The sequence below is a fragment of the Anoplopoma fimbria genome, chromosome 14, assembly GCF_027596085.1.
Source record: "Anoplopoma fimbria isolate UVic2021 breed Golden Eagle Sablefish chromosome 14, Afim_UVic_2022, whole genome shotgun sequence".
In the NCBI taxonomy this organism is placed as follows: Eukaryota; Metazoa; Chordata; class Actinopteri; order Perciformes; family Anoplopomatidae; genus Anoplopoma; species Anoplopoma fimbria.
In genome coordinates, this window is record NC_072462.1 from 1,717,450 (window position 1) to 1,745,289 (window position 27,840).

The 27,840-nt window shown below is 37.3% G+C and overlaps 1 protein-coding gene across 1 annotated transcript; it reads right to left on the reverse strand.

Moving 5' to 3' along the window:
- On the reverse strand, positions 1-27,717 carry zmiz2 (zinc finger, MIZ-type containing 2). The gene is given in 21 exon segments (XM_054612651.1): positions 1-2,238; positions 4,140-4,349; positions 5,573-5,688; positions 6,465-6,706; positions 6,799-6,867; positions 6,958-7,025; positions 7,265-7,422; positions 8,116-8,221; positions 8,321-8,452; positions 9,449-9,527; positions 11,211-11,352; positions 11,993-12,082; positions 12,085-12,169; positions 12,954-13,037; positions 13,794-14,006; positions 14,717-14,923; positions 15,091-15,259; positions 16,441-16,643; positions 18,178-18,295; positions 19,825-19,926; positions 27,027-27,717. Coding segments are annotated over 20 exon segments (2,649 nt in total). The 5' UTR covers positions 19,875-19,926; positions 27,027-27,717; the 3' UTR covers positions 1-2,130.
- Positions 27,718-27,840: the final 123 nt, after the last annotated feature.

The following is a 27,840-nucleotide window of genomic DNA, read 5'->3' on the forward strand; positions in this document are numbered from 1 at the left end:
TAAAGTGATTTTTAATTCTGAGATTCAGGAGAGGGACAAGGTAACTGTAGGTACAATGACGATTATGATTAAAAAATAAATAGAAAATAATGGCAATTACAATGTGTTACAAAATATGTGGAATAGTTTACATATTAAAAAACCTTTTTTTTCTCCTTTTTTTTCTAGCAAATTTGCAGTTAAATAGTCCATAATTTCCAAATATAATAACATTATTGTGTTGCTCAATTGGCAGAGAACATTAATTTCTTGTTGCCTTGTTGGACCACGAAGGATGAAATCATTGATAGAAAAAAACACACGTCAGCTATACAAAGTGGTATTAAGAATATTTCTGCATCTTTAACTGTCAGCTGACCGTTTTTCTGTCACACGCGCTCTCGTGGGACCTTTTTACAATTGCTTTTATAATTCTTCTAACATACAGTATGTATACAGTGCCAACAATGATCCATTATCAAACTAAATAACATTAAAATTACCATGATTAACAATTCATTTGATACACACACGTTCTCTAATGAAAACAGCTGATTATACAGTACACAAACCCGCGTCATGATGGGTTATACATGTCCAACGATTTCTTTTTTTTAAAACATACTAATAATAGCTTTCAAATGGCAGAAAAATGCCACGACACACAGCTGTACTCATTTACAGTATGCTCGAGAAAAAAAAAACTTTAGAAAGAGGGCGAAATCATCGGAGGGAGAGATAGGAGTTTTTTTTTTTTTAATATATTTCACAGTGCTGAAGGACGTCAGCGCTCCCACACTTCATGTTTTTAAAAAAATGTCTTTTGTACATCTGTTTATTTATTTTTTTCTTCTTTTACTCCGTCATCTCACTGATCGGAGAGAAACTAAAAAGTGACCACTGCCCTTATCTTACATCCCATATTAATCTGGTGATACTCTGTAGTTTTCTTTTTGTCAAATAATCCCATGAAAAGATCCAAATCAATACTCAATCTGACATTCGAATCCTCACTAGAGAGCCAAATGTAGATTCACCCGCTGCTGAAAATAGTCTCCAACAAATTCACTTTTTCTTCCAGTTTGAGTAAAAATGAATAATGATGTAATTAAGTCATTTTTAAATGGGCTTTTAAGTGACATTAACATGAAGCTATCCCATAATTTATACCTTAAAAAGCTTTAACTTTTACATGTTAAGGTGGAAACCTTTTGGGGGGATTGTTAAAACGTATGTTCTTACCTTTCACAATAAAAGCCCTGGATATATAATAATCCAAAGCGTTGCATTTTTATGTGCTTTTAATTTGTCACGACCCCACTGTGTAAAGGCCATTAGATGTCAGGAGAGGAGGCGAAGAAAGGAATCGAGGATATACAAACAGAAAAATGAGAGGAGCTCTTTGTCTTTTCATGGGATTAATAAAATATATAATAATAAAAGAATATCATAAGCTTTTACTTTTAACGCAGTGGTTCCCAAACTGGGAGGTTGCATCAGGGGATGGGGGGTTTAAAATATTACAAGAAAGGATTTTACAACTCTTGGAACTTAACATGTTATTGATTTTGTTGCGAGGACCTTGAGGTAAACGGTAGAAAAACGGCGTTTAAATTACAAAGTCATCTACCGGGAATGTGTGTGTGTGTGTGTGTGTGTGTGTGTGTGTGTGTGTGTGTGTGTGTGTGTGTGTGCGCTGTTAAAAAAGGATTTGGGAACCACTGTTTAAATAAACGTGTCTGTTAAATCCTCATAAACAGCTTCCGTTATCCTCCACTCCAACGAGTACGATCCATAAATTAAATACTGTATATTTAAATCCTTCAGCCGGTGGTTTGTGCTATAGTTTAAATGCTGGTCTGCAGAGTCGATACTTCCGTGAGTTCTGTTAAATTCTTCTTCCTGTCGCCGCACGCCGCACTGGATGAACCTCAAAGTACAGCAGCACACTTCAAAAAAGACAAAAGATACACAAAAAACACAATCGTGTACACTGACACACACACACGCATTTATACACACAGACACACACACACACAAACGAACAGGAAGTGGATGCCGACAGAGACGGCGTCGTCTTCGGGGGGCGGGGCTTCAGCGAACGGAGAGGCGGAGGCTGGAAGATGAGCGGCGAGAAGCGATGGAGGCGTTTCAGTTGTTCTCGAACAGAGACAGAAGGTCGTCGCTGCTGTTGTTGGGGAGGTCGGGGGGGCCAAGGTAGGACAGCAGCTCGTCAGGGTTGGTCAGCTCAGGAAGAAGCTTCAAGACAGACGAGAGGAGGAAAACATTTAAATTAAAAGAGCAAAATGTGAAGTTTTTAAGAATCTGGACGTGTTAAACGTTTGGGTTAGAGAGAAAGATGTTGGAGGTCAGAGTCTGAATTTATCAAACTTCAATATCTTAAGTATGATGGTGTCTATGGGCTTTTGAAGGTATAAAAAAGAAAAAAGATACGGAGCCAAGGGAGGATGTATTAATAAGAGAAAGAACTCTGAATTTCAGAGATTGAAATAGTAAATTAATAAAAAAATATATATATATTCTCTGAGATGACAAAATTTGAATATTCTATGAGATTATATATTCACAAATTCGTAAAAAAATTGAATATTCTCAGAGATAATAATATCACAAATTTGCAAGGACGAACCTCATAAATTCTTTGAAATTACAATCATAAATGTACAAGAGGAAACTTGAATATTTGCAGGGAAAAAACTCAGAGATTCCTGAGATTTAAGTGTAAATTTACGAGATAAAATCTGAATATTGTATAAAATTATACAATCACAAATTTGTAAAAAAATAAATAAAAAGAAATTCTCTAAGATTAAAAAGAATGAGGAAAAGCTTGAATATTCACAGAGATTATGAAATCCAAAATTCGTGGGTAACTTTGAGACTATAGTCTCAATAAATTTGCAAGAATAAAAGATAAAAAAAACAAACACAAATTTGCGAGAAAAAAACTCAGAAATTCTCTAAAGTTAAAGTTGTAAATATTTGAGACAAAACCTGTATATTCTCTGAGACTAAACTCATATATTTATGAGAGAAAACTGGAATATTCTTTGAGATTAAAGTTGTAAATTTGCCAGAAAAAAACCCTCAGAAATTATGAGATTATGAAGTCACAAATTTGCGAGTAAAAAAAAAAGAAAATGTTTAATGTTTCTATGTTTGTTATGTGTGTTTATATGTGGGAAAAACTTTTAGACCCCCTTGTAACAGAGATTCAAAATCTCAATAGGATCATCTTTGATTAATAAAGATTAAATAAAGTCATACATTTGCAAGAAGAAGCCTCAGAAATGATGCAACACCGTGGTAACGCCAGCCAGTAGAGTTATTTTGTTAGGTTGTCCTCTGAGCGAGGAGAAGGAAAGATGCATACACGTGTTTTCTTTCATGTTCTTTTTGTGTTATTTCATGAACATGAATAAAAACTAAATAGAATTCATATATTTTGCAGCTCGGCGGCTCACATTACCGCTGTGTTTACCGGTGGTGTTTGTGGTGTTGATCCAACCTTGCAAAGTGAAGTGATGTGGGTCCTTGAGAAACAAAAAAAAAACAAAAACAACAATTTTTCCGAGTTTTTTTTTCTCGTAAATTTGGGAGTTTTTTTTCTCTCTCGTAAATTTACCATTTTAATCTGAGAGAATATCCAAGATATTTATAACAAAAAAATAGAGAGGAAGTTAAAGGAAATATCTTAAATGAAAACAAAAGGAATATTGTTTCATATACGTTTCATGAGCAGTGATATTTTATAAATAATCTGGTTCTTAATGCTCCATAAAACATCTAATTGTAATTTTTACACTTTGTGATTTGTTCAGATAATAAAAGAAATGATATAATTTGTTAATAAGGGAGATGTAAAGATGCTCTCAGGTCGGGGCTAGCTGTTTCCCCCTGTTTCCAGTCTTTATGCTAAGCTAAGCTAAGCTAACCGGCTGTAGCTTCATATTGAGTACAAGAGTGGTGATCTTCTCATCTTACTCTCTGCGAGAAAGAAAATTTCTGAAAATGTCAAGAGTGTTTTTAAATAAGAAGAAGTTTCATAAATTTTGGCCCTGAATTTATAAACAGATTGTTTTAGTCTGAGCTCTTCTGTGATGTTCTATCAGATGATCAACAGGTCGGTTTCCACTCACGTCTAGTGCGTGGTCGGCGCCCTCCCCTCCGGGTCCTCCGGGGCCTCCTAGAACGAAGGGGCCCTCGCTCTGCAGCCGGGCATTCTGGGTATTTACGCTGCGCTGTGGCAGTGGACTGCCGGCGTCGCCCAGACCCTGACTGCCGTGAACGCCCGAGCCGTGCTGCTGGAGGAGGCTGTGGCCGTGTTCCATCCGTCCAGAATGAGACGTCTAGAGACACAAAGACAAGAGGACGATCTTTATCGATTAGGTTATAAAAACATTAGATTCATAAAGGGGGTAAACACAACGCCTTTAACTCTTGTTGGTCTTTTTCTTGAGAGGCAGCAGAAGTGTGTGACAGCGGAGGTTCAGCTGTCTGAGGCAGCTGGTATGTGGTTCAGAGACCTCGGTATGCGAGCGGACACGTTCTCCGTAAACGCTGTCCACTCCAGGTTCAGTTAAAGACTCTTAACTGAGCTCACGAGACAGAAGGACGAGACAGTCAGTGTCGTGACTAATGCAGCAGCACACTGTCAGACCCTTTAGACCCAACAGTTAAAGGTAGGACGGAACCGAACCAACGATGACGGTAAAAAGAAAAAGAACAACGGCAGTGTTTGGAAACAAGAAAGTTCTTTGGGTTTAATGCAGAGACTCTGATGTTTAAATAGATGTGATGAATGAAATGTACATGATAAATATATCGAATATTCTTTGAGATTATAATTAAAATGGTACATTTACGAGAAAATCAGGAGATTATAAAGCTTCAGGGACGACTGGAAGCTCTTTAAAGTGAAATGTTTTTATGTTGTTTTTTAGAGTAAAGCAAAGACGGATGTGATGAATAAATAAAAAGGAGATGAGGTTAAAAAAAAAGACGGCGTGTTTGTTGGTTGTTTGCTTATTATTCAGAGTAAAGGAGGGTTATATTCATAAAAACTCCACTTTAACCTTGGAAATGACAAAACTTAAATATTTACTGAGATAATAAAGTCATACATTTGGTCTCTTAACTTAAAGTTGTATATTCATGAGACAAAACCTGTAAAGTCAATTATCAAAAATCAAAAAATTAATCACTTCAAACACAAGAGGCATAAATTTGCTATTTTTTTCCACAACATTCTCAGTTGGTTTTGGGGTTTTCTTGGGATTTACTGACAAAAAAATAGAAAAGAAATCACCCGACTCATTCCTTTACTTTAACTGGCTGATTCCATTTCTACCTCTAACTCTGGTTCTGTGTGTGAATAAACCTCGGTGCCTTCAGGCTGCAGTCTTTTCATCCTCTCTCTGTCATTGTCATCAACTCATCCATTAAAGGAAGTGAACCGAACAGAGAGGACGGCGATCCTCGTCGCTGTGGCCGCGAGGCTACGTTAAAGAAAAAACAGGATGTGAACTCTCTTCCTTTCGTGACGTAGGAGTGAATAAAAAAAGTGTCTAACCTGCTCCGTCTGATAGGAGAGTGGAGGTCCAGAGGACGAGTACTCTCCGAGGGTCGGGGTGCCGGGAGTGTTGGGGAAGTCTGAGAAGCCACCTTGGCTGGAGAATCCTTGACTCCCTACGACAACAAACAAACAAAACAAATGTTACGTCCAGATATAAAAACAGCTGATTGTAGACGTTCTCCTGCAGGACAGAGCGCAGGGAAAAAACACTTCCAGCTGTGCAGCTTTATCCTTCTGGGTCACCTCACATCTAAGAGCAGATGATCCCAATGATTGTGCTAGAAAGTTTGATTGTGTACTGTATATATATATATATATATATATATATATATATATATATTACACATGTTATATAAAGAACCACTCAAAAGTACACATTCCATACAGCAGGTTTATAAAGATCTTCTATATCTTAAAAGGTATGTGAAACTTCTCTCAATTAAATGTTTAAAAATAACTAGACCTATGTTATATATAGTAGAAGTAGTAGTAAAGTACATTTACTCATGTATTAGAGTGTACATTTATGGAAGCCTGAAAAAAAAAGATCCTGTAGGTTATTATTATGAGAAACAATCTTAAAAAATGAGAAAGTTTGTCATTACTTTTGAGACACTAAGTCTTTATTTTGAGATCAATTCTCATCATAATGACTCACAGAATCTTATTTTATTTTTTCATCAAAGCAGCGAGAATGGGCTTCCATAGAAATCTGAGGTACACGTCAGCTTTAGTTACACGTTACTTTACAAAATAAGATTTGTAAATACTTTTAAATTACTTCAAGTACATTTTCGTTTCCATACTTTTCAAAGAAACATTTTCTTGTAACGTAGTATTTTTACAGTGTGGTACTAGTATTTCTGTGGGTACTTCCCCCCCACTCTACCTGGCCGGTTGTAGTCGGGGGTGTTCCTGCCCCCCCCCGTCAGACTGTGGTACGGTGACGACGCCGGGCCCAGAGCGGCGATCATCTCCATCACGTTGGGCAGAACCATGTGACTCGGGCTGACGGTCCGGCAGCGCTTCAGAACCGGACCGTCGGGCTCCTCCTTTATGTGCAGGTCCGGTTTGACGGGAACCGGTCTCCACCCGCACACCGGGTCGATGGTGATCTCCTCGTAGTCCGAACTGAGGGAGGAGGACGCAGACGGGTCGTTAAGTCACCGGACAAACATAACGAGTATTTAATTCTAAAGATCTCCACACATCTAAACACTTACTTCTGGATGTAGACCAGAATCCCAAGCATGTACTGGTCCACCTCCAGCCCTTCTAGCAGCGCCGTTTTACTGTGGAAAACACAAACAAACAGTTATATTTCATGCTTAGGAGATCCGATTAAAAGAAAAGGTGCAACGAGACCTGGATGCAGAACGTACTTGCACACAGGACATCTCCAGGTTCCTCTTTCACAATTAAGCTGCAGGTAGGACTCCAGGTCGAAACACTGCAAGATAAAAGACACCAGTATGAGAAGGATAAACCCCCGAAACCAGGTTCTAAATGAGTAAAAACCTGAAGTACATCATTAGTACACAAAGATCCAAAGTGGTTCTACATGTTCCTCCAGTAGACTCTGAGAACTCTCGTTGTCTCAAACTCAATAAACCCTCACAAGTTAAGGGAGGAAACAGCAGCAGTTTATCACAACATCTGGACAGCAAGCAGAGAGAGAGAAGCTCGTACCTGTATGTGTCTGCAGTCGTGTCCTCTGGCTGGCAGCTGGATGCGTCTGAAGGTGATCGGGCATTTGAGGGAGACTTTGATGGCCGTCTGCTCGACGCCGTCCTCTCCGTTCAGACCGGGAGTCCCGGGGATCGTACCGCTGCTGAAATTTCTCTTTACTGGGAAAAAAACAAAAAGGAAGCACAGAAACTTTACTGCTTAGTGAAAGAAACGAGTTGTACTTGAGTAAATGTTCAAGGAACCACCAGGGTAAGATAAAAAAAAAAAAGCAGCTACTGTTGAGTACCAAAATAAGTTTCATTCATGAAAAAGAGGCTTAAAAACATGGAAACTTTTGTTTATGTACATCAGACAATGAAAAGACATTAATCAAACAAAAAAAAAAAAAAAAAAAAACCTGGAGCAACACACATAAACACTAATAGTAAATAAAAAAAATAAAAAAATAAAAATAGATAAATATTAAAAGAGGAAAATGTCTATTCTTAGATTTATTTTATACCTTGAAGGTATATGAAAACTCTCCACATTAAAATCTATTATATATAGTAGTAGTAGAGTAAAGTTACTCAAGTACTGTACTGAAAATTTCTGGAAGCCTTTTTTTTCTTTTAAGTCACTAAAAACAGAAAACTCTTTTTTGTTGTAGCATATACATATTTATTTATGTATTGTCAATTTTTTATGTATATAAATATTTATTTCTTTTATTAGGATATTTTCTCTTTTTATCTGCTTTTTTCAATCTGTTCCAAAACTCCCCAAAAAAATCCTTTCACTTTAATATCATCTGATTTAATTTCAGAATTCTTTCATATAAATGCTTTCAGATTAAAGTGATCTGAACTCACTCTTCGTGATGCAGTGTTCGGCCGGCAGGAGTCTCTTCTTCATCAAACCCTGCAGGACGGAGCGGACGGACGGCCGGTGGACCAACTGTAACACAAACAGGTGGGACTGGAAAGAGACAGAAAAAGTGTTAAAAAGGGATTTAATCTGTTTAATGTAAGAAGTAGAAATGTGTTGGATTGTTTGTTTCATTATGAGGCTACTCACACAACAGCAGGCGGTCACTGTGATCTGAACAGTGTTGCGTCCTGGTTGACACACCGGCTTCAGGTACAAGGGCTTGTGGGAGGTTTTGTTGTCGCCTCTCTCAATGCACAGAGGAGTGGCATTGACGCTCACCTGATGAAAAAAAAACATCAATTAAATGACAAATACGATTATTTTACGCTTGTTTTTAGCCTCGTTTTTGATGGTTTAATTAAAAAACGTACTTATAAAACACTTCAGTAAATGGAAGCCCACAGGAGACTTTATTAAAATGATTAGTAAACTTAAAAAAATGTAATTCCATAATAGCAATATCATTTTTCACATAAGTAAAAGTCTAATTTTTTATAGAAATGCAATAATTAAACTTGCATTTTCACATCCTCGTATGGGCGTTAGACATGAACTTTTAACTCACTCTATGTGGAAGCCCAAAGATGAATTTATTTATATCATAATAAAATGTAATTTTCCACAAGTGTATGCTATATTTGAGTTAAAGTTTAAATTAAATAATCCAATTTTCATATACCTGAATGGGCGTTCTATGACCATATTGAAATTAAAATGGAAAAGCTGTTTTGACATTTCATTTTCAATGTTTTTAAAAATATTAATTAAATGTTTTAATTAAAATCCAACATAAACAATGTATTCTGAGTTTCCATTAAAGCAAGCAATATTCAAAGTCAGAGTCAAAATGAAAATGCAATTTTCTAGCAATTTGAAAATGAAAAAACACATTTCACATTTCATTTTCAGACTAAAGCTGCAGTGCAATATTTGCAATATTCAAATGCAAAAAGCCAAAGTCTATTGCATTTACATTCACATTTTAACACACTCGTTTGGTGTCAAAATGAAAATGATAATGTCGAATTACACTTTTTAAATTCCTCTATGGGCCTCCGTAGAGATATCTTGTATCCTTAAAAATATATATTTGAATAAGTATTACCACAAAATTAAGGTTTAACAGTCAATAATAGCATCCAGGAGGTATGAAATATCTATATTGATGGCATAATCAGTCTCTCTGGTGAAAAAAATAGAATATGAACCATAATATCTTTTAAGTAAATTCTCCATCTTATAGACTCATGCAAAAGAAAAGCTCTGGATGCTTACTTGAACTGAGGCGGGCCAGTTGGTGTTCATCTGTCTGTCCTCGTGGTGGTAACACTTGAACTGCAGCTCCAGGTCCGGCCTGCAGGGGGCGACACAACACAGCGATCAGAGAGAGGGAGAGAGAGGGAGAGACTGGGTGGGGTTATCAGACATTCCTCGTTTGTTTTTCTTTCTTTTTCTTCGACAAATCCCTCAGGAAGAGAAACTGAGAGCTCGGAATTCACTCTGAAGACTCATGTTATGTTACAGATGAATACTGGGTTCTACAAGAACAAAACTATCAGTAATCAGAAAATATCTTCCCTTTATAGAGAAGAAGACTCATCTGGAGTTATGATAATAGAGAAGATATTATTTCAAATCTAAATTTAAGCATAAATCCCTTTAGATCCTGTTTTCAAAAAGGTCCTGAAGCACAAAAACATGGACATGAACAGATATTTAAACAAAACATAAAGACATAAATAACGATAATAAATGAAGACAAAGAAAACGGCACAAAACTATTTACACACTTTATCTCTCCTACAAGTTTCAGCAGCACAAAATCAGCAAGATATTATATAAATTAACTCTGCAGAACAAAATAACATTATGTTGAGGTACAGAGCACCTAGAAACTATAGAAGTACATTTGAGGTAAACAAGCAAAGAAGTCATGAAAATAAGTTATTGATCTGAGTGCAAAAATAAAATGTTCTAAAATGATTTAAATTCTACCCACATTAAAAATTATAATAATTAAAATATAATAAAGGAAGAATGTTCACATGTTTGCTGATAATCAAACTGTTATTATCAGGTTCTAAGTTTGATAATATAAAATATGACACCATGTATATTAATCCAAATATCCAAGAAAAGTCCATAAATTATAAAGAAAATGGAGATTATGATCATGTAAGATTTCTGAGATAAGTGGTTTTGTTTCTTCTCTTGTTTACTATGGACTTATATGGTAAAATATGGTATATTTTTTTTATCTGGACACCAAATAAACAATTAATGCATTTCTGAAAACACACTATAACCATCTCTTATTGGTTGAAAAAGGTCTTTCAAGTGTGCAATCAATGAAAAAATGCCCTTTAGCAATGAAATCAAATAACTAAAAGACTTTGGAAAGTCATTGTTTGACGTCTTCAGAAATGATTCAACACAGTAGAACTCTATCTGATCTGATGAAGAAAGCGATGAGTTAAGAACTCTACGCTTTCTGGTTTTGATTTATTAACACTGATGAGCAGAAAAGCTTTCATTCATGAAAAGATGAAACAAGTCAAAAGGATTAAAAACATGTTTGTGTACTTCAGACAATCAAAGAGTAATCAGTCAAATACACCCTGCAGCTACACACACTACACAAAAACAGTCAAAATATATATATATTAAAAATATATATATAAAATATATATATATATATAAAAAAATATTTAAAAAAAATATTAAAAATATATATAATAAAAAAATATATATATACATAAAGAAATATATATATAATAAAAAAAGAAAAAATATATAAATAAAAAAATGTATATATAAAAAATTATAATATATATACATATATAATAAAATATATATATATAATAAATATATAATTTTTAAATATATAAAATATATATATATATAATAAATAAATAAAAAAAAATATTTAAAATATATATATATATAATAAAAAAATCCTTTCTGACCGTGTTTTGTTTGTCTCACATAGAAACTAAACAGGATTAAAAGACAACAGTAAGAACATATGTCGTCCTACCTCAACATGAGTGTTTTGTAGACGGAGTCTCTCAGCTGGAAGGCGTGGTTACTGACGGCCAGGTTGTGCTCCAGTCTGAACGGCTCCAACACGACGCCGTCTCGTACCGGGAACGTCAGACGAAGGTCGTCGCTCGGGTTTCCTTCAACGGAAAAACAAGAGGCGGCTTTTAGGGAGCGTTCACACCACAGATACTTTAAATTAATTTCCACAGAAAGCAGTAGAGAATTTAAATCCTGTATGATAGTTACAGTCCCTGTTTTGAGGGAAATACTGTCTTAACAGTTTTGTTTTGACCGCGCAGACTTTTTCATAGTTGTCCATTTGTCGTGTGGCGTTCTACTGAGCATATGCGAAGTGAGTTCTCCAAGCAGACTGATAAATCAGTGAAAACATCAGAAGACTCTTGTATTATTTTACTTCACAAAAGGAACGTGTCTGAATTTTATAAGTAGTCAAATGTTCAGTGTTTAGACTTCTGGAAGAACTTTGCGTTAATTTCAGTTTAAGTCTGACTTTTTATTTATTAACTATGAATACACATTTCTAGGCAAACATTTCTACTTCCATCCAGGGGGTCTGTTACTTTTTCTGTCATGCACATCTTAAAAAGCTAATTAGAAAGTAGAAATTGCACAGAAATCTGTGCTTTCCAGGAAATGTGTGCCTGGAGCAATCAGGTTTCTGTAATTATGTAATTATCAAGCGTTTAAATAAGCTCACTGGAGAAGAATTCAGACTTGGCGTCTATAAAGTATGACTCATGGGTTCTGATGTCTCACCTGTGGAGACCTGCTGGGGGTTGATGTTGGGCTTGGTATCCGGTGGGAGGTAGGGGGGTTTCGTGTCCTGGCCCGGGGACAGGTAGGGGGTATGGACGTCCCGGGTGTCATCGGCGGCGTGGGGTTCCCTCCCATCGGCGAGCTGGGATATCCGGGCATCACTCCCCCCCGACCTGGCTGAGAGACGAGGATGAGGACGAAGCGTTTAGAACCTCAAAGCGTCTCATAAGAAACCTTCAGCACACAGTTTGTTTCTCAGATGTTTAACACTCTGAACCTCAAAACGCCGGCGTGACTGTAAAGCATGTTTTCTTCAAACAATTGCCAAAACTACACCGTTTATTACAGCTGTTTAAACCAACATTATTGTAAGATTCTCATATTTCAGACGTTCCTTGAACACATCATGTGTGATGAAAAAGAAGCCGAACCCAAACTTGTGATATTTCATCACAAACATTTTATTCTACATGTCTCATTTAAAATCTTGCTACAAATAAACCGTTTGCTTTAACAAGATTCTGTTAAAAACAATAAATTCTGAGCTCCTCAGAGAAACTATGAAGCCATCATTGATTCAACTGAGACCAACAGTCATGTGACAAACATTCTGAGAAACTTTGACTGAACTATATAGCATGTAGAGCCTCCTTTTTTCAACATTGGTAACACTTGCTTACACTTGGAAACATGTCAGATGTAGAGATTATTTGTTTTCATGTTTTTGTAAAATAAATGATCAAATTCAACATTGTTTTTTTTCACTTTTTTATGATTTATGTCATTATAACTGTGTTATTCTGCAATAAAGACATGTTTGCGTTTTCTCTAATTCTAGTCATGATTGTTCTGTTTCTATAGAGGAGCAGGACTTTTATATTGCAGTGAAATCAAAGCCACAGAGAGTTAAATACAAGAGGAGCAAAATGGGGTTCAGAGGGTTAATAAGCGGAGGTCTTACCCCGTTGACTGCAGCCTGTGTGAAGGCGTTGTATCCTCCTGTTCCTCCAGATGGAAGGCCGCCCTGACCATTGAACGGCTCTGTCTGGAGAACACAGACAGGAAACATGACAAGTCAATTCCAATGAAATGTTTTTAAGACTCACATTTCCTTTCACTGACTGCTTTTATTACATTACATTAGTCATTTAGCAGACGCCTTTATCCAAAGCAACTTACAATCAGTGTATTGTGAAGCACTTTGTACTTTTGTTTTGAAAAGTCTCAAACAAATCAATCTTTTCTTTCTTACAAAACAAACTTTAATAACAAACTTTCAGAGACTTTTACTGAACTTTTTCTTTTGTTGCTTTTTTAATGTGTTTGGTAAAAAACAAATATTGGATTAGTTTTCAAAACTGTATTTTTTAAAACATCAATGTTGTCCTTAAACAACAGTCAGGCTCTAATTTGCAAAAGGAACAGGAAGTAATTGCCAGTTCCACTTCCTTTTGAAAGAGTGACATAAATACAAAAAGAGAAACAGGATATGTTTAAAAAGGTACGAGTACTATTGACTTCTTTTGTGAAATGTATGGATCCATCAGATGAGGAAGAGGAGGAATAAGGTTTCCATATGACGCAGAAATGTTAGGTCTATTTAGCAAAATAATGAAAGACCTTAATCCACTACCTCCTTTTATGTATTTACAAAATATAGTTCTATGTCTGAGAGGATGAAATTGTGATTTTTGTTTGTTTGTGTCTGTATTTATATGGGAACACGTATATATGTAAAGGAAAAATATTGTTTTATAGTAAATATTGTGTAAAAAAAGAAAAGGAACAGGAGGTGGATTACCTTGTAGTACTGTGGAGGATTGGGCTGTCCGGCTCCGGGGGGGAACTGTCCCGGGTTGTGTGATCCAGAACTGTACTGCCCCATGAGAGGCATCCGACTGGAGGGGTAGGAGGGTGAGGGGGCACATCGCTGCTGTGGACCAGAGGGGTACTGCAGAGGCTGGGTAGGGTACCCCGACATCCCCCCAGACCCGTACTGCTGCACCGGAAAACCCTGGAAGAAAAAAAAACACACACATATGGGATGAGTTACCGAATCGAGTTTAATCAGGAAAAATACGCCCGTTTGTATCGGAGAATAATGCAACAAACAGAGAGTTGAGCAAAAACGCCTTCAAACATTTTCCTGATTAACTGATAAGCTGTTTGGTCTATTAAAATTATTAAAAAGATGACGTCCGTCAGTTAATTTTCACAGAGGAGTAAAGGAACCAGAAAGTATTCACATTTAAGAGGCTGGAATCACAGAATTTTCACTTAAATTGGCGATTAATTTAATTGTTGACAACTTATTGATTAATTGCTGCAGCTGTTGATGCAAATGCAGGAGACACACATGCAGACAGCAGAACATAGACTATTTATGTTTTTGCACAAAACATATAAATTCAAATGCTTTCAATAACCCACATACATAAATGTCTATTTTCAAAATAATCTAATATTTAAGGTACATTGTGTCTCATTTAGGGGGATCTATTGGCAGAAATGGAATATAATATTAATACGTATTTTTTCGTAAGTGTATAATCACCTGAAAATAAAAATTGATATGTTTTCGTTAGCGTAGACTGAGCCCTTTATATCAACATATCCAGGTTTTTGAGTTGGTTGCGATCTGCAGCTTCGCCACTAGATGGCACCAAATCTCACACACCGGCCCTTTAAGATAATATTAAGAGTTCCCTTCCTTCCTTTACTGACCTCTGAGTGAAACGGGCGTTTGAGCCCCTGCTGCGGACCAGGGTAACCTCCGTGCTGGGGCATCTTCTGAGCCTGGGCCGGGTGAGTCGGATACAGGCCTCCGCTGGAAGGTGGGGGGCCCGGTCTGGAGGAGACCATCCCAGGAGGAGGACCGCGTGGGCCCGCATGAGACAGGAACTGGGTGCTGTAAGAGGATGCTCCACCCATCTGGGAGGGGAAAGGGAAGTAGGACAGCAGGGGTGAAAAGTATTTGAGTGTGAATGGAGAGGGAAACTTTATTAAAAATGCCACAACCTAGATTTATGAAAAATCACTTCAAGGTATCACATTAAAAGTGATATATATATATATATATATATATTATTTACATTTACCTGGCCATAGTTCATCTCCTGGTTCTGTTTCTCCTGTATTGCTGCAACGGTTGCCGTGGCGGTGGCCGTTGCCGTGGCGGCGGCCGCGGCAACAGCGGCGGCTGCAGCCTGAGTGAAGTCCGAGGGAGGACGCACGCCCATACCGGCACCTCCGCCGTTACCGGAGTAACTGCAGGGGGGAGACAGGGAGGTGAGTGTGAGTGTGTGTGTGTGTGTGTGTGTGTGTGTGTGTGTGTGTGTGTGTGTGTGTGTGTGTGTGTGTGTGTGTGTGTGTGGTTTCGTCAACAGCATGAGTCAGAGCAGTGGGTGAGAGCAGCCACGCTGTCATATGTTGATGCAATAAACCCCCCCGCAGAAACAGCAACAATAAACATAGAGCTGCATTAGTAGAGAAAACTGTTCAGTTTTTAAACTAATTTTGTTTTTTTTTAATTTGCATTTTCTTCCATGATCAAAAGAAACTATAGGTGTTAATTATGTTTGTCACCTCTAAGAAATTATATTAATTGCTCATGTGTTGTTGCTTTTGTTTAATTTAATTATCTTTACTTCCTGTTTGAGGACATTAATCTACCTGGGTGTCTCCTCTGATGTGTGATGAGGTAGATTTGGCTAATTTTCTGCCTTAAAAAGACTTCCACAGAGTTCATTACAAGTGACAAAGAAAAGGTTTCTTTTTACCAAAATTGGATACAAAAACAATGTTCAATGTTCAATGTGCAACGTGGCTCTCGGGATAACAAAAGGTCCAGCCTGTTATGTCTCAACAACTATTGGATTGACTGCAATGAAATTTAGTTCAGACATTCATGTTCCCAAGAGGATGAGTCCTACTGACTTTGGTGATCCTCTGACTTTTCCCACTATCGCCATCATCTGGCAACGCATCCTCAAACAACAGTTTATATGATATCTTACAAAAAAGGTTGTTGTTGTTTTGTCACAAACAATAAACAGAAGTGACCATATATGGACTGAGGAGGAGTGACGTAGAGACGCCGTATACGTCTCTGGTGTCGACCTGTCAATCAGTGTGTAGCCCCGCCCTAAAGCATCCCCTGCTTTATGGTCTGTTTGACTCTAAATGGAGCATCATTTACTAAATGAACATCATGCTGTATTGAAGAAGACTTGAAACTAGAGATTGAGACCATAAACTCATGTTTACAATGTTTACTGAGGGAATAAATCAAGAGAGAAGTAGAGTCATTTTCTCATAGACTTCTATACAACCAGAGGAGTCGCCCCCTGGTGGACAGTCCAGAGAATGCAGCTTTAAGGTACTTTATATCATAAATATATCATTAAATCAACTGCAGGGGACTTTTAGTGAACAGAAACATTTCGTACCTTCCCCCATAGGCCGACGCCGGGTTGTACGCAGCGTTCGGACGTCCATACATCACCGGCTGGCCGTAGCCTTTAGACATGGCGTCTCCGTACGACTGCTGGCCCATGAACTGGGAGCCCATGCCTGGACCCATACCGGGGCTGCCGCCGGGCATCATGTGACCGCCGGAGCTGTCACCCGGACCCATGGGAGAACCAAACACCTACACAGGGAAAGAGAGAGACAGAGAGAGAGACATAGAGAGAAAAACATAAAGAGAGAGAGACATAGAGAGAGAGAGAGAAAGACATAGAGAGAGAGAGAGAGAGAGAGAGAGAGAGAGAGAGAGAGAGAGAGAGAGAGAGAGAGAGAGAGAGAGAGAGAGAGAGAGAGAGAGAGAGAGAGAGAGGTGTTATCTCAGTGTGTCACATAACAAGTGAGTCATATTCTCTCCTGAGAATGAAAGTTTAACTGGAACCAAAGAAAAAGTAGATGAAGAAGTTCATGTTCTCATTTAAAAGAAAGACAGAACTGAAGCATTACATTAAATTAAAAACTCAGCAGTTGTGTTTTGTGAAATAAACTAATTTTTCTTGAAAATTAACTACAAATTGCAAGAAATGTTTTTCTGCACAGCGAACACAGTATTTTCTGTTTGATTTTTACAAAACCTCCAAGAATGTGCATGTATTACCCTTTTTATATGCTTAATATATGCTTTGCAGCTCTCCTACGTCCTGTCGGAGATATTTACCAGGATAAAATAAGAAGCTTTTACTCCTACACTAATAACTAAGACCAAACATGAATCACTGAGCAGTTTGTGACCATATTTAATAAGTTAGAAATGCTCCAGTGAGAGATCTGAGGAGTCAAAATGTTGTCGTTGTTTTATTTATAAGAGAATAAGAAAACCTGTTTTATCAAGCAGCTCACTCCTACTGACAGCGGAGCGTAGGAGTGACCTTTGAGAGAAGCTTCCATCAGAGAGGATTCAGCTTCACTGTCGGATCCATTGAGAACTTTATCCAAATAAATGCCTGGAGTGTGAGGCTTTTTATGAATTTCTAAAGATCTTCACATGAAGTTGACAAGTAGCAGTCAACAACCAAAATCTGGGAGAAATTATGGGAAATAAATGGAGTTAAAAAAATTAATAAAACTCAATATGACAGATTTAACATTTAAATAATTAACATTTTAATTTTCTTCTAATCCTTGTTTTATTTTGCATCTAATTATGTTGTGTTATATATTAATATAAAAAATGAAATAAAATACATAAATTAAAATAGAAAAGTGTGGAAAAACAAACAAGAAATTACCTCTTTTACATTGTTATTTTATAAATTATTATAAACAATATATAATATAACAAAATATTAATATATAAAACTGTATTTTTACTGTAGCAGTCTTGTACATATAGGTCTTATAAAATATATAAAATAAAATAATATAAAATGTTGTTGATAATGTATTATTGTTATTATTATATATCTTATAGCTTGTTAAAATATTTTGTCATCAATATTAGGTAGTCATATCTTATATATATTATTATAATATTGTGAAATTTTACCATTTTGTAGGTGGAAGCTTCAAATATGCCCAGTGGGTTTTCTCTTCCTGCAGTGTTATATTTTTTAATCTTTGTTATATTTGTCCATTCTTTATTTATTGTGGAAATACACTGCTTTTCCATCGTTTCAGCACACATAACAGGAGCAGGAGAAGAAAGACGAGACATGTGTTACCTGGCTGTGTGTGGGATTGGTCACGCCCCACACTGTGGTTACTACGGAGAGAGATCCTGGGTGCTGATTGGTTCCTGGTTGCCAGGAGACTGGGTCATTCAGGAAGGGTCCGTCGCTGCTGCAGAGTGACACGAAGCAGAGATACTGCGACGGTTAAGGAGGGTTCAGGAGAGATCATTCATCCAGATATCGATTAACATATCACAGACGACGTTTTATTATTTACGCTTTATTTGTACTGAAGCAGCAAAGAGACGGTGTCGAGTAAAAGGTCGTCAATAAAAGGTCGTCAATAAAAGGTCGTCAATAAAAGGTCTTAACCTCTGTGAGCTAACGATTGACCCGAGTGGTTTATTCATCTGACGGTTGAGGTTTCCCTCCACTTCCTCCTGCTGAACCTCAACAGGAAACGACCACAACAGCAACACTGGCAAACCAAATGAACCCTGTGAAAGGTTTTTTTTATTTTTATATACATCATTTTTTTTGTTTTTTGCCTGAATACATATATAAAACATATATACATATATATATAAATAAATATATATTGAAATAAAAAAATATATATGTATATATATATAAAAAAAATATATATATATATATATATATAATAATACATATATATAAATAAAAATATATCAATAAATAAATATATAAAATAAATATATATATACAAATACATTAATATATATAAATAAATTAATAAATAAATATATATTTATTTATATTGATATATTGTTTCAGAGTAAACATACAGTGTTAAAAGCTGGATTGGAACGGAGTTACCTGGACCAGTTGATAACCAGGTTCATGATACCAGTTATAAGTGTCTCCTACTGCCAGTATGTTATGTGCATTTTAAATTTTCCCATAAAAATTATAAACCTGAGACGTAACACCAGAAATTTTATGCGGAAAAGTTGGTCGGACACTACCACTTTAGTCCACAGGGGCCGCCAGAATCAACACAAGATGAAAGATCCTTGTAGTAACTTTAAGTAAATGGTGATGATACATACTTTTACTTCAATAGGGTTTTGAATGCATGACTTTTACTTGTAGTGGAGTATTTTCACAGTATTAGTACTATGATCTGAATACTTCTTCCACCACTGTACTACTGTATAATGTTTTCGAAACTTCTGCTGATACACCTGCTTTGAAACACTATCACTTTTAAGGACCTACAAAATCAACACAAATTAAACTTCCTTGTAGTAACTCTAATTAGAAGCATTTATCTGTAAGGATTATGTTATTCTACAGTATGTTTGTATTTGAAGTTGTAATTGAATAAGAAGCATTTTCCTAAATGTTTGGTGTGTTTTATGCATTTGCATGCCCATAATTCAACATGAAAAGATTGTATTTTTATGGATTAAAACAAATCTAGTCATTAGTAAGTTTTAATGATGTATAATGATATGCTTAGAGCTAGTGTTAGGAAGTTAAACAGCTACAAAACTAATACATTTTCTGGAAATTCTGATAAAAACATGAGTCACTTTTAGATGGAAACTTACAGACCCCCCCATAATTAAAGCATAACAAATACAGGGTGTCACATGGTTCACCTGAGGACACTGAGCTTAATGTCACAGCAGTGTGTGTGTGTGTGTGTGTGTGTGTGTGTGTGTGTGTGTCTACCTTTGCGGATTGGGATGCTGGGAAGGTTTCATGGAGTTGAGGGGGTTCATCGGATGAACGGGGGGATCATTCGAGAGCCCCCACTGTCCTCAAGAGGCCGCCCTGAGAGGAGGAAGAGGAGGAGGAGGATGAGGAAGACACAATACATAAACGAGACGGTTACTCAAAACTCATTTGCTTCACGGCAACAATTCATCATCACGTAGCCCACACCGTGTGCACAAAAGACACAGCGCCCTCCCACTCTGAGCCACTCACTTTAATCTGTGCGTGTGTGTGTGCACATCAAAACGTTAGCCTATCACTATGACTGCTGTAGCTCTGATACCTCTCACAGGAGGAGGAAGAGGAGGAGGAGGAGGAGGAGGAGGGGTGCTGTAAGCTAAATTTAGCTCTCTGATTTCAAAAGGAATTTAAGAGAACAGAGATGTGAAGAGGCAGACTCTTCTCTCTGCAGCCCGCCGACGTACAAATCAGTCGCAGGAGGAATCGTCTTCTTCTGTGATTTATCATTTAACACTATTTTTTTATACCTGCCACCTTTCTCCTCCTCCAACACCAGATGATTTCTCTATTTTTCCTCCACATCCTCCTCTCCTGCTAATGATTTTTCTTTATCTGACAGTTAACATGCTAATTTTTTTTCTCCCAACAATAACCCTCCCTCCTCCTCCTCCTCCTCTCATGTCTTCCTCTTTGGTTTTTGCAGATTTGGGTCACATCTCGTGTAGAAGGGAGGTGGTGGAGGAGGAGGGGTGCTGCAATCACATGACCGGTTCTACCTGAATTCAAAAGGCGTCGTCGGCCTCCAGACGGCACCTCGTAACTTCCATCAAAGCCGCCGCACAAAGAGGTTTGTTTAAGATGTCTGTCTCCATCACACGGAGTACAGACTGTACCTGCAGACGAGACACGCCGTTCTCTTCCTTTCAACTTCCTGACCTTATCTTTTCCCGCAACTCTTCCTCTTCATCACACTGCTCTGATACTAACATCACACGACAGCCCAAAAACAAAGACTCAATCCACCCTCAGCTGACCCTCCACAAACTGTGGAGCTGTTACGTTTGAAACGATTCCAGCTTTGGTGCAAAAAGCAGATGAAACAAATATATTTATAGCCATATTTATTTCTCTTTGTTTCCCTTTTAAATAACGCAAGAGCTGCAACAAACAATTATTTTTTCAATTAATTGTTGTAACTTCTGAACCCGAACGGTTTTTCCCTCCTGTCACGTTTAATATACGTGCCTTGTATTTTTCACTGCAGTTTAAAAGTCTTGCACCTCTATGGAAACAGAACAATCATGGCTAGAAGAACAGGGAACTCAAAATGTATGCAGAATAAGCAGTTACAATGCCATAAATCATAAAAAAAACAACAATGAAAGATGAATTTCTGTGATAAATAATTTTACAAAAATTGGAAAACAATGGAATCTAGATATCGAACATTTTTCCAAGTTCCTACAAGTGTTTAACCTGAACCCTCCTAATGATTCGTTTAAACAGAACTATCTAAGAAGCCACCATTGGAAAAAAATACTTGTAAGGTGATTGGATGAACCATCTGTCAATCAAACTCTTACTGAAGCGAGTCGGGAGAAGAATGGAAACGCGTTCAGTGTCGTTCTTTGCTCTTCTTTCAATCAATAAATACTCTCCAGTTCTGTTGTAACTAATGCTATAAGTAGCATCTACGCTAACCTCTTTGGGAGCCTCTCCTTGACGTAACACAAAACACACAAACACACCTAAGCCCCGCCCCCTAGATGCCAGTGGCTCCTCACAGGAAGCTGATTGGTTCGTGTGTTGGCTTATCGGACACAAACCTGACAAGGTGGATTCTCGCATGATTTAGTGACATCGAGAGATTCCAGCTGCTCTTCAGAGTAAACGAGTGTTACTACTTTTGGAAAAGAAATTGAGGCTCGTTGTGCTTTACATATTAAACTATTTTCACTTTTACAAGTTCTCTTGTGATCTGTTCTTTGTTCTATGTTCATCAAACATGATGAGTTCAAGGACCGTCGTAAAGCTGATACCCGATGATATCATCTGTTTTTACAGCTTCTGGCAATGATCAATGGTGTATTTCTAGCGATTGTTCTTTAGAAAACATGCTTTTTCAAACCAGTTGGTGGATTTGGGGGTTCAGAAGGTTTATTTACCGTAATGTAGCTGCTATAAAGATTTAATTTAGGCTGAAAAAAGCATTGTGTTGTTTGTATCTTAGTCAGTATAAGGAGAGAAAAAGTAGGACCGGTGCATCCAGACTTTGTTCAGACAAAGTTTTTGCACAGCTGCCTGTGTTTAGCCAACAATAACATTAAAAACTTTTGGCTTCTTTTGCTAAATCAAAATGTTTTGGTTCATTTTGGTACAAAAACTCAGGTTTCGTATCTGCATTGGCATCTAAAGAACTCAAATTACCCTCTGCAGGAATCACCATTTACATAAAACTTAATAAAAGGTAATGCTTTAAAACAACCTCTTCATCATGATTTCATCCCTGGACCGCTGTGACAGAGAAACATAAAGCAGCATTTACACCTCAATAACAATAATATATGATCATGAGATACTTCAAAACTTACATTTTATAATCAAAACACACGGTTATGAGCACTAATCCAAACACACTGAAGTCTCTATAGATTAAAGCTGCCGATTACATCTGGAGCCAGAATAAGCTGTAATCAAATTCAATTAAACTAAGTAATCAATTCAAGTCTGGAGAACACAGCCATTACTGTTCAAGTATTCATGAACGGCTTGAGGGGACGAGAGGTTGGCAGCCAGTCAGAAAAGATGATTAAATACTCCGTCTGATACTTCGTCAAGTACAACACACAAATACACTTTACATCATTTATTAGCTGCCGGTCAGCCCATCACGTAAATTAATCAAACGCTCTTTTGTTATGGTTTCCACTTATCCAGTGGTGGATTGTAACTCAAGTACTCAGGCTCAAATTTCAGGTACTTGTTCTTTACTTGAGTACTTTCATTTCATGTATTTTCTTATTCTTCTACTCAACTATATCTCAGAGGCAAAACGTTGTATTTTTTAATTGCATTATTTTTATTTGACAGCTGTGGTTGCTAAATCATTTTCAGATGAAGATTTTGTACACAAAAAAATATAAATATATTAAATATGATTCATTGTTATGGATCAAACTACCAGAAATTTAAAGCCGAAATGATTTGTTGACCAGTTGAAGTCCATCGTCAGATAATTTGAACTATTTTGAAACTGATAAATTTATAAAACTGATGCAAATGTGTCATTAAATGGTTCCTGCTTCTCAAAAGTGTACTGTACAGAGTGTATTTTATAGTGTTGTATTAGTATCTGGATACTCCCTACACCACTGTATTTATACTACAATTCCAAATATCACACACTTTATTTTCTTGTGCCGAAATTAATAGTCGGGCTAAAATTATTAGCCAATATGACAGAAAATACTGTTTTGGTTATTGATAAATCGTTTAGGTTTTTGAGTAAAAAATACCAAAACTTCACAGGGCTCGACATCGTATCTTAATTACTAAACAAATAAGGTGACTAAAAATGTTGTGCAAAGTCACAATCTGATGCTTTAGTCTGTAAAAACTTTTGGAGGGTTGGTCAGACAGAAAAAAGACTCTGAAAGAATTTTTACTATTTTCTGATGTTTTTTTAGACGATGATTTATCGATTCATTGAGAATAGAAACAGCAGATAAACCGTCAGAAAACTTTTTCACCTTCAATCAGCAGCCACCTGATCTAACTGTAACAGGGTTGAACATGTGAGTGAGCTACTACTAAATATGTAATTATTTCTCACACATTAAACTACCGGCATCAAATGTTTTTTGACAAAGTTAACCCTCTGAACACAAAGCAGTTTCAGAGCGTTTTTTTTTGCTCCTGTCACATTTTTCTCGCTGTGTTCTTGATTTTCACTGAAATATAAAAGTTCTGCTCCTCTATGGAAACAGAACAATGATGACTAGAAGTAGAGAGAACTCAAACATGTATTTAGTGCAGAATAACACAGTTATAATGACATAAATCATGAAAGAAAAAATAAATTGTATTTCTTTGATAATTCCTTTTACAAATACTGGCAAACAATGGAATATATATATGATATAAACATGTTTCCAAGTTAGTACAAGTTCTGCCAATGTTGGAAAAAAAAATGGAGGCTCTGTTATATATATATTGAACTATTTATATACTTCCAGCCACTCCTCTCCTCTGTGCTCTGTGTTCAGCAGTCTGAAGTTCAGCCAAAGTTTCACTGAATTGTTGTCTCATGACTGTTGGTCTCAGATGAATCAATCATGACTTCATAGTTTCTCTGAGGAGCTCAGAATTGAATGTTTTTTTACAGAATCTGGTTAAAGCAAACGGTTTATTTGTGGCGAGGTTTTAAGTGAGACATGTAGAATAAAACGTTTTTGATAAATAACACAATTTTAAGCTTCATTTTGGCTGCTTTTTCTGACGGAAGCCTTTCGTTGCAGATGATGTGTTCAAAGATTGTCAGAAAGATGAAAATCTGACAATAATTACAGTTTTTAAAGCTTCTAGCTGTGATAAACGGTTTAGTTTTGACAACTATTTAAAGTAAACATGTTTTCCTATCCCATAGGTGGGTTTTCTGGTTTATAAATCTGATGTTTTACTGAATATTGGAGGAAGAACAATCTTCAGTAAAACTTTATTTCACACTGTGATGGTTAACGTTAAACTGTGTTATCAATCCGCAGTTCTGTGTGTGAAGAACCATGAGGAGGATCTGTACGGATCACGGTTCCACAATGGTGCGTTACAACACTAATTGTGGCAAACACATGAAAAGAGCAGAGAGGAAAACTCACTAATGAATATTATTAGTTAAGTGCTGAATTCTGAATAAAGAGAAAAGCAGAAGGCCACAGGCTGCTGGATGAAAACATCCTGCTCAACACAACCAGCTCAACCGGCTGATCTCGCTCTGCACCTTTTAATAAAGCGCTAATTAGGAGCCTCAATGGATCTGAGAGATTACCGATTAATAGCCTCTTAAATACAGCGGAGCAGCAGTCAACAAGAGACGTCAGCACAACAACAACAACGAAGAGAGACAAGATATCATTACTCCAAAGAATGAACGACTGTCTGACACCAACGAAGAAGAAAAGGCTGGAGGACCTTTGTATGTTGTATCTGTGAAGTGGTAGAACTACATTCACTCAATTTTCAGGTACTATTTATGAGTACTCCACTACATCTAAATATAGTACTTTTTACTGTACTACATCTCAGAGGTAGATATTGTACAAAGTACCTAGCAGTATATCAAGTAATTAAAATGAGCTCCACCTTTAACAGCTGTATGCATCAATTGTTAAAATCCAATATATGATTATTCTGCATAATGAGTACTTTTACTTTTGGAACTCTAAGTATATTTTGATACTACTGCTTTAGGTAAGATTTTGAATGCAGGAAGTTTACTTGTATTAGAGTATATATAAACTGTGGTATTACTACTGAGGGTAAATACCTGATCACTTCTACCACCACTGTATAATGTGCAGTATGATCAGTGTGCTACAGGTGCCTGATTTAAATCATCAGGATCAAGATTCAGGCTTTAAATTGAACCAAAAAGAATCAAATATCCAGTGTCGCATATAGGAAATCAATACAAAGGCTGTACTATAATAATAAAGTCATAATTCACATCACTTTACTGCAGAATTTCAGATAAAACACAAAAAGGTGCACAGAACAAATCCTGCAACAAAAAAATATATAAATAAATATCTGATGGATTCAGAATCACCAGCAGCTTCAATATCACCTTCTTGAAGCAGGTCTTCTCTACCTTCTCACATACACACTGACCAAAACTACACTCAGCCTGGCTTCCGTCCAAAACAACATGTTATTGAGCCCATGATGCATCCAGGAAGTCCTGTCCAAAGAGGAGTGGAAACAACACAAGCAATGCAACAACAATGCAGATTAAATACAAATAATCCCCTTTAGGATGTGGTGCAAAAAAAACCAACAACATGCAAATCATGTCTACCTGCAACAATGAGGAATAAATAAACAAGCAAATCATGTCTACCTGCAACAATGAGGAACAATTAAAGAAACAAGCAAATCATGTCTACCTGCAACAATGAGGAATAAATAAACAAGCAAATCATGTCTACCTGCAACAATGAGGAACAAATAAAGAATCATGTCTACCTGCAACATTGAGGAACAAATAAAGAATCATGTCTACCTGCAACAATGAGGAAGAAATAAAGAAACATGCAACAATGAGGAATAAATAAAGAAACAAGCAAATCATGTCTACCTGCAACAATGAGGAATAAATAAAGAAACATGCAAATCATGTCTACCTGCAACAATGAGGAATAAATAAACAAGTAAATCATGTCTACCTGCAACAATGAGGAATAAATAAAGAAACATGTCTACCTGCAACAATGAGGAACAAATAAAGAAACATGTCTACCTGCAACAATGAGGAACAAATAAAGAATCATGTCTACCTGCAACAATGAGGAAGAAATAGAGAAACATGCAACAATGAGGAATAAATAAAGAAACATGTCTACCTGCAACAATGAGGAATAAATAAAGAAACATGTCTACCTGCAACAATGAGGAATAAATAAAGAATCATGTCTACCTGCAACAATGAGGAATAAATAAAGAATCATGTCTACCTGCAACAATGAGGAACAATTAAAGAAACATGCAAATCATGTCTACCTGCAACAATGAGGAATAAATAAACAAGCAAATCATGTCTACCTGCAACAATGAGGAACAAATAAAGAAACATGCAACAATGAGGAAGAAATAAAGAATCATGTCTACCTGCAACAATGAGGAACAAATAAAGAAACATGCAACAATGAGGAAGAAATAAAGAATCATGTCTACCTGCAACAATGAGGAATAAATAGAGAAACATGCTGCAGCAGAACAAAGCGGTGTGCATGCTGCTGTGGAGCAGTGCATCCTCTCTGCACACCTCCTGTATGTCACCACCAACACAACACACCAACACACCCCATAAACACACAAACACAACACACACACACACACGTTGTTCCTCCCTGCTGCTGTGTGTCTGCAGCTCACTCAGTGATAAAGTGATAAAGTAATAAAGCAATAATGTGAATAAATACCTGGTGGTGCTGTGAGGTCAGAACACTGGGTGGTGTAGGTGTCAGATCCTGCAGACAGGAGGTGTTTGGGTCTCTGACACGCTGCGTTAGCCACGTTAGCCACGTTAGCTCCGTTAGCTCCCGGAGGCTAACCTGCAACGTTAGCTTGTTTTTCCTGCAGCAGCGTGGCTACGCGGCTAGCCGGGGAAGCTAACAGCCGCTAGCTTTGATAACCAGTCAACACACCGTCACAGAGAGCTGTGTGTGTGTTTGTTTGTTTGTTTGTTGGAGGAAGAGGAAGAGGAGCTGCCGCCGCTGTCGCTCCTGCACTGCTAGCTCCACTAAGCTAGGCTAGGCTAGGCTAAGCTAGTGTCGCAGTCCGGCTGTTGATCACCGGTGTCGTCGAGCGAGTTAATTATATATTTATATTTTTTTGTTAGTTTCACCTCCTCATGGCTGCTGAGGAGTGAATGCACTGGAGATAATAATGATGCATGTGCAGGTTTTGTTGTTTATTTAGAGTGTAATGTCAGCTGTGAACGGTGGCTAACAGGCTAAGCTAGCTCGATGAGGAGGAGCCTGTCTGTGAGGAGGAGGAGGGAGGAGGGAGACACCTTCCTCATTGCACAATGACCTCCATAATGTATTCATGAGATCACAGGGCTGATGTCTCCCACTGAGAAAAAGGCATTTTCCTGTCCCTCCTCCTCCTCCTCCTCTTCCTCCTCCTCCTCCTCCTCCTCTCCTCCTCTTCCTCCTCCTGCAGACCAGAGCAGCAGATCAGTTTAGAGGAGGAGGAGGAGGAGGAGGAGGAAGATCATGGAGAATGACGGCA